Source organism: Mobula birostris, chromosome 28 (assembly GCF_030028105.1).
Source record: "Mobula birostris isolate sMobBir1 chromosome 28, sMobBir1.hap1, whole genome shotgun sequence".
Taxonomy (NCBI): Eukaryota; Metazoa; Chordata; class Chondrichthyes; order Myliobatiformes; family Myliobatidae; genus Mobula; species Mobula birostris.
Genome location: NC_092397.1, coordinates 11,616,980 through 11,625,344, shown reverse-complemented (window position 1 = coordinate 11,625,344; position 8,365 = coordinate 11,616,980). Strand labels below are relative to the sequence as shown.

At 51.3% G+C, this 8,365-nt stretch overlaps 1 protein-coding gene across 1 annotated transcript in view; it reads left to right on the top strand.

The window, feature by feature from the left end:
- Positions 1 to 8,365, top strand: part of LOC140188927 (signal-induced proliferation-associated 1-like protein 2) — a 117,998-nt gene that overhangs the window by 104,276 nt on the left and 5,357 nt on the right. The window contains 4 exon segments of the mRNA XM_072245578.1: positions 1,551 to 1,701; positions 3,361 to 3,538; positions 6,622 to 6,711; positions 8,106 to 8,172. Coding sequence (XP_072101679.1) covers positions 1,551 to 1,701; positions 3,361 to 3,538; positions 6,622 to 6,711; positions 8,106 to 8,172 — 486 coding nt within the window.

The window sequence follows — 8,365 nt, the reverse complement described above, 5'->3', positions numbered from 1 at the left end:
GAATTTAACCCAGAAAGTACTTGTGTGAATCTAACCCAGATAATACTTGTGCTGGATACTGTCCCGGTCTCGGCCACAAACCAAGTCAGTTCCCTCTCAAAACTCGCCACAACAAGCCAGGAAACTAAATGTCTTTTTTAAAATTTTTGTGAATAAAATAAAACCCCTTCTCATTTCTGACATTACATGGAACTGGCCCGCAATCGAACTAGTTCTGCTTTGGTGTAGCTTTCTCGCCAATCCCTGCACAAGAGTTGTACCAGACCCCTCATAAACCACCCGGCCGGTGTGTGACCCGTTTTAAAAAAAAGCCCCATTCTGCCCCACAGTCATGCCGATTTCTTGTAAGCACCTTTTGAAAATATGTATTTGTTACCGCCGAGAGCGTATTCCAGGCTGAACTCCTGAATGTAATCTGCCCCCCCCATGTTACTGTATTTAACAGATTTCAAATGGTGAACCATAAAATCAAATCCTTGCTCTGTCACAGAATCAAGTCAAGTTATTGTCATTAACAAAATATAATGTATATAGAAACGAGAGGACCAGATAGCACAGGTAACACACGATAACTTATGAAAATAAAAATAAAATCTACAGATAAAGCACGCATAATTAACAAACTAAAGTGCATAAGTTAAATATTCAAACAACAGGAATTCTGCAGATGCTGGAAATTCAAGCAACACACATCAAAGTTGCTGGTGAACGCAGCAGGCCAGGCAGCATCTCTAGGAAGATGAAACGCCGACTGTACCTCTTCCTAGAGATGCTGCCTGGCCTGCTGCGTTCACCAGCAACTTTGATGTGTGTTGTTTAAGTTAAATATTGTCAGGTACCTAACAGATTAACCAGTCACACTTCCAATGCGATGTGACAGGGAGTTCAGAAACCTCAAGGCCTGAGGGAAGAAATTGTTCCCCATCCTGACCGTTCTTGTCTTTGGGCATCGGAGTCTCCTGCCCGATGGATGGATGGGGGGGGTGTGATCCTTATTAATACTAAGCGCCCCTAAATACCAGACAGCTTACAGAACCCCCAGATAAATAGGCCGGGCTTTTGAAGCTGATTGGAGTTATAAAAAGTTTTCGCATCACCTTCTTCCAAAATCTCAGTTTCACCCAGAAAATCGAAATTGCAGAGTATGTTTCAAACGAGCGATTACCACATTGATTTTTTTTTTGTAAAAAAAAGACCTCATCCTTGTTTTCAAATCCCTCCATCGCTTCGCCTCCTGCACATCTCTTGATCTCCACCGCTCTTAACGCTGCTAGCCGTGCCTTTTAGCCCCCCTGGCCGTGAGCTCTAACGGTTTATCTTGGCTGCCCTCACGCCTTTTGTCTTTCTCTCTCTCAGCCCACTTCGCTAACCAAGCCTTTTTGATCAGCTGATCTAACGCTTCCTCGGGTCGGATTTTGTTAGGGACGGTGCTCGGTAAAGCGCTCTGGGGATATTTTCCTCCGTTACAGGCAGACCGTAGATGCCGAGAAGAAAGCGACGTGGCTGGTTTACGGTGTGTAAATTTGCAATAACTGAAATTTGAAACGGAGTCAGATTTGCAGGTGGGACCCATGTATTGTAGAAGACGTCCTAAGTGGCTGCAACAGCCCTCCCCCCAGGTCCGATAAACATTTCTGTCATATTTTCTACAACGAGCGACAGAAAATGAAGGGGACGGCATTTCGCGTACCTCGGAGGCAGGTCAGAAATAAAGGTTTAATCTTTAAAACAAATTACCTCAGAGAGATTTTTATTTTGCTTAAATGTGACATTTACTGTTGTGTTTCAAAAGGGGAGATGACAATAGTTTTGATATTCTTTGGGGGGTGGGGAGAGGCTTCACTATTAACAAGTGTGAGTGTCATTGGGCTGGTGACGCCCCTCTCCGGGCCAGACCCACAGCTCATGTCCTCCGGTTGGCTGGCCCCCGGTCTCGAACTCGTGGCCGCTGTAGTTCATCCCGCCCTGGCCGGTGACTTCGTCAACGAGGTCCTCCGCTCAGTTCCAAAACACCCCCACGCATCTCCCGTCGTTTAGCCCGCCCTGCCGAGGCGCTGTACCGGGGCGTGCCGCTAGGAGGCAGACGTGAGCGGTTTAGGAGACGGATGAGGCGCTACCCTCTATCCAGAGACCCCCACGGGATCCACAACTCTTCATAAACCTGCCACAGTTGTCCTGGCAGACATTAGTTGTTTTCCAGTAATTAGCAAGACTCATTTTACTAATTTTTTTTGGGGGGTTCTTCCAGTGTTCTGCTGGGACTGAGCACGGCCCTCCCTCCACCCCATCTCTCCGTCTGCTGCCGCACCGTGATCCGGGCGCGCTGCGCGAAAACGCAACTGGGTCACGGAGCGTGACCCGACTCCCGGGCATCAGAGGGGGTTTCGGAGACTCGGGGTGGGGGGCAAGTGCGGCGGGGACGCGTGGAGAAACGCGGGGCCGCGGGTTAGCTTGTTAAGAGATCTCGAAGCGGCGGATAAGTTTGACAGGAGAGAGGGAGTAGGGGAGACCCGAACTGGGGGGTGGGGGGGGGGGAGAGAATGAGAGGTGGGGGGGGGAGTAGAAGGTGTCCAGCAGACAATTCAGAAGAAACATCTTCGACCAGAGAGAGGGGTGGGGTGGGGTGAGAATATGGAATTTGCCCACAGAGCGAGCGATGAGCAGAATTATGGTTACGGACCTCGGAAAAATTCACGAGGGAGAGGAAGAACAAGAGAGGTAAAAAGGACAGGGTGAGCGGTTTGTGACCTTTGGACTGAATAACTTCTCCATTCTGTGCTATAAACGCTGTCTCTATACACAGACTTAACTTTCTACATGTTGTTCAAAGTCTGCCTATGGTCTATTCACCCTAAACATCGCTTTGAGCACATTAGAATATTGGTCTGTGTATACTTTGATCCTCTCCGCCATTTGCACTGTCCCACATTATGCCTGACTACTGAGTGCCGTTTTCTGTATAGAGCCTCACCCCGGATTCCATCGCGTTCCCCAGTGTGACTGTCCGGCCCAGGAGGCGGTGGGGGTTTGAAATGCAGGGGCTATAATCCCTGACACTGGAACACCGTGCTGCCGGAGAGGTGCAGCCTACCGGGGGGGGGGGGGGGGGGGCGGAGGTGGGAGACGTGGAGCCGGGAATCCCTTCTGCTCTCGGGTGGATGGTTATTTAAAAAAAAATCCCAAGCAGGCGAGTAGTGTTCTTGGCCGGCACTCCCTCCTCAATCGACGGGTGCTTCCGACTGCCAAGGTGCTGTCACACGCCCGACGGCTCGCTGAGGTAGCCCAGACGACTCGCCCTGTGCCGGAGGCCGCCGGGGGCTGTATCTTTGACGGCTCTGCACGCTTCTATTCCTGATCTAGGTTGCTGCTCTCCCGCCCCCTTTCTCTGGGACGGCCCTGGAGGAGACTGGCCCCGGTTATCCCGGCACCTGTGACCCCGCGCTCGTGGACCCCCAGCAGGCTCCCCGGAGTGACGCCTCGGTGATCTATTCGCTCGCTGGCCCGAGCCAAAACCCGCCGGGCGGCGACAAAATGCACGGTAACGGCTGACTGGGGGGTTTGGGGTGTGGGGAGGGGGGAGATATGCGTGATGGGAAGGATGTTTGACGTGTGTGCAAAACGGACAATGAGTTCAAGGTAATGCTTCAGCTCTTATAAAACCCTGGACAGACCACACTGGTCAGTTCTGGCCGCCTCAGCCCTATAGGGAGGATGTGGACGCTTTAGAGAGGGTGCAGAGGAGGTTCGCCAGGATGCTGCCTGGATTAGAGAGCGTGTCTTACGAGGAGAGGCTGAGCGAGGGAAGGGTCTTCTCTTTGGTTTGAAGGAGGATGAGAGGTACAAGATGATACTGAAATTACGACACATCTGGATAGCAGTAACAGGATCGGTCCGAGTCAGCATGGATTTACGAAGGGGAAATCGTGCTTGCCTAATCTTCTGGAATTTTTTGAGGATATAACTATGAAAATGGACAAGGGAGAGCCAGTGGATGTAGTGTGCCTGGACTTTCAGTAAACCTTTGATAAAGTCCCACATAGGAGATTAGTGGGCAAAATTAGGGCACATGGTATTGGGGGCAGAGTACTGACATAGACTGAAAATTGGCTGGCTGACAGAAAACAGAGTAGCAATTAACGGGTCCCTTTCGGAATGGCAGGCGGTGACCAGTGGGGTACCGCAGGGTTCAGTGCTGGGACCACAGCTGTTTACAATATATATTAATGACTTAGATGAGAGAATTAAAAGTAGCATTAGCAAATTTGCCGATGACACAAAGCTGGGTGGCAGGGTGAAATGTGAGGAGGATGTTATGAGAATGCAGGGTGACTTGGACAGGCTGGGTGAGTGGGCGGATGCATGGCAGATGCAGTTTAATGTGGATAAATGTGAGGTTATCCACTTTAGTGGTAAGAACAGGAAGGCAGATTATTACCTAAACGGAGTCAAGTTAGGAAAAGGGGAAGCACAATGAGATCTAGTTTTTCTGGTACATCGGTCACTGAAAGCAAGCATGCAAGTACAGCAGGCAGTGAAGAAAGCTAATGGCATGCTGGCCTTCATAACAAGGGGAATTGAGTATAAGAGCAAAGAGGTCCTTCTGCAGCTGTACAGGGCCCTGGTGAGACCACACCTGGAATATTGTGTGCAGTTTTGGTCTCCAAATTTGAGGAAGGACATTCTTGCTATTGAGGGAGTGCAGCGTAGGTTCACAAGGTTAATTCCCGGGATGGCGGGACTGTCATATGTCGAAAGATTGGAGCGACTGGGCTTGTATACACTGGAATTTAGAAGGCTGAGAGGGGATCTTATTGAAACATATAAGATTATTTATGGGATTGGGAACGCTGGAGGCAGTAAGCATGTTCCCGCTGATGGGTGAGTCCAGAACCAGAGGCCACAGTTTAAGAATAAGGGGTAGGCTATTCAGAACGGAGTTGAGGAAAACCTTTTTCACCCAGAGGAGTTGTGGATATATGGAATGCTCTGCCCCAGAAGGCAGTGAAGGCCAAGTCTCTGGATGCTTTCAAAAAAGAGATGGATGGAGCTCTCAAAGATAGCGGAATCAAAGGTTTTGGGGAGAAGGCAGGAACTGGATACTGATTGTGGGTGATCAGCCATGATCACAGTGAATGGTGTGTGCTGGCTCGAAGGGCCGAATGGCCTACTCCTGCACCTATTGTTTATTGTCTATTGATGTGAGACAGAGATCAGGTGGGTGGCCGGAGACCCTTATGCAACACACACCCACAAAGCCGGAGGAACTCAACAGGTCGGGCAGCTTCTCAGAAAAGAGTCGACGTTTTGGGCGAGACCCTTCAGCAGGACTGGGGGGGGGGGGGGGAAGAAAAAGCTGAGGAGTGGATTTAAAGGGTAGGGGGAGGGGAAAAAGGAAAACACGAGGTGATAGGTGAAACCTGGATTGGGGGGGTGGGGATGAAGTATAGAGCTGGGAAATTGATTGGTGAAAGAGACAGAAGGCCACGGAAGAAAGAAAAAAAGCAGGAAGGAGCAGCGGAGGGAGGCGATGGGCAGGCAAGGAGATACAGTGAGAGAGGGGAAAGAGGATGGGGAATGGGAGGAAAGTATGGGGAGGGGGGAATGTCAGAGGTAAGATTTTTTTTTACATAGCGAGTGGTGGGTGCGTGGAATGTGCTGCCGGGGGTGCTGGTGAAGACAGGTACATAAGGGAGATTTAAGAGGACTCCTAGATGGATGGTGAAAAAACGGAGATCCGTGTGGGAGGGAAGGGTTAGATCGTTCTTAGAGTGGGTTAAAGGGTTAGCATGGCATGATGGGCTGAAGGGCCTGTAATGTTTTATCTTCTGGTTACTCAGTTAGCTTGAGTGCAATGTGCAATCTCGTCCCTCCCTGCAGCTGAAAGGCCTGACAGTGTCTCGGACCTTATTTGAGACCCTGTCCGGAGGCACAAGACCGTAAGACGCAGGAGCAGAATTAGGCCATTCAGCCCATCGAGTCTGCTCCGCCATTCCATCGTGGCTGATCTCGGATCCTGCTCAATCCCATACACCTGCCTTCTCGCCACATCCTTTGATGCCCTGACTGATCAGAATCGATCAAATTCCGCCTTAAATATACCCATGGGCTTGGCCCCCACCACAGTCTGTGGCAGAGCGTTGCTCCCTGGCTTGAAAAAAAATCCTACTTACCTCTGCTTTGAGGCTCTCAACTTTGAGGCTGTGCCCTCCAATTCTGACAAACTCCCCCCCCCCACCACCATAGGAGACATCGTCTTCACGGCCACCCTATCTAGTCCTTTCAACATTCAAAAGGCAAGAGCAGAGAGATTGGAGGCGATGAATTTAGTCAAGGAGAAAAAGTATGTAACGAAATTGGGATTGAACCCGAGAATTACAAAGATGCCAGAAAATAACTAAAAAGGGAATTAGGAAACGGGGGTGGTATGAAACGTCCTTGGCAAGGAGGATTAAGGTGAATCCCAAGGCATCAGGAGCAAGAGGGTAACTAGGGAGAGAGTAGGACCACTCGAGGGTAAAGAGGAGGGGCATGAAGAGGAAAGAATTTTTCCAATAAAGTTTGTGCCTCCCCCCCCCCCCCCCACAATGGATTGTGGTCATTCTGTCTCCTGGTCTCTTTCAGATACATCCGATACTTCCAACTTTCAGTGGCAGTCGCTGGCAGACATTGCGTCATACTGTGAGAAGCTTGTGCAGTCCCTCTCCTTGGATGGTGAGTAACTGTTCGCACCAGGACCCCCCCCCCCCCGCCCCCGGTGGCCAGGGGGTGAGTCCCGGGAGGGTGACAAGCGACAGGTGGCAGAATCGGGCGAGGGTCTGTCAACGGGCACCTTAACCCCTCGAGGTGAAAGGCAGAGGCCCACCAGGTCCGGAACAGAATCAGTTTGTTATCACTGATATAGATCATCAAACTTGTAGTTTTGTGGCAGTGATACAGTGCAGTACATAAAATATACTATAAATTGCAATGAGACATAGAATATTGCATATATAACATATACTATATATTAATATGTTGGTGCGTGGCCAAGTGGTTAAGGCATCAGTCTACTGATCTGAAGGTCGCTAGTTTAAGCCTTGGCTGAGGCAGCGTGTTGTGTCCTTGAGCAAGGCACTTAATCACACATTGCTCTGCGATGACACCGGTGCTGAGCTGTATCGGCCCTAGTGCCCTTCCCTTGGACAACATCGGTGGCGTGGAGAGGGGAGACTTGCAGCATGGGCAATTGCCGGTCTTCCATACAACCTTGCCCAGGCCTGCGCCCTGGAAACCTTCCAAGGAGCAAATCCATGGTCTCACGAGACTAACAGATGCCTATATATATTAATATATACAGTAATAATATACTTACTCCCCACTACACGCTGGCGTTTCGGGCAGCAATGAAGGCCCTCCATCTCAGGGCTTCCTTCATCAGGTCAGCAGCTTCCTCTCGGTATTCCTTATTGTCAGTCATGCAAGTCCCGGGTAGAGACTCAGGTATACGGTCACACTCAGACGTAGAAGGATTCTTCATTGCTGTTTCTGTAACAGTTTTCTTTGACCAGTCAGGGTCATTGGCCCTGAACCTGGAGGACCGGTGGACCACTCTTAGTCTGACCTCTACCCTTTGACCTGTTTGGCACGGGTGACCCTACCAAGAGCCAAAGCACAGGGCCCCCGACCTCTCCGGGTCGTTGAGGCAGGTCACTGGACCAGCCTTCACCAGGGGGACACCAAACCCCAACGGCGCCCACATCCCATAAGTAAAGAAGAGGTCAGCGTGCGTGGCCGTGGAGCCCCTGTCTCGAGGTCACTGACCTTGCCGCCTACCCCGTGGCCCTGACCCACACGGCTCTCCCACTGGAGCTTCGTGTCACTGATCTCTGTTCTGCTCCCCAAGGTTATCGACCCCCGGGTTCCCACCGGCCAAATAAGCGCAAACCCACGTGTTTCAATTTCTACAGCAAGCTTGTCTGATCGGTTCGTAGCACTTGCCATGTCCCCAGGCATAGACAGGCCGGCAACCCCCGTACCGGTTCCTGCCCCCCCCAGCAGGCGCCCAGTCCGCGGGGGCAAGAGGCCGAATATTGAGTGTTAATCAGTCTTTGTTCTCCTGCCTCCAGAAGAGATGACCTCGGAGGAGGCCCGGGCTGACGGTGCCCTTGAGCCAAAGGACGAGAGCCAATCGAGGTGAGTCGCTTGTGATCTCCATTAGTGCTGGGGGCATCGATAACACGAGGGATTCTGGGGACAATCGGGCAACGCGCACCACGTTCTGGAGGAACTCAGCGCCTCTGGCGAGGGGGGGAGGGTTAACAGTCCTGGTGGAGGGAGGCTCGGGGTGCTGGGATGTGTGGCCACACTCGCGGGCGGCCCCCCGGCA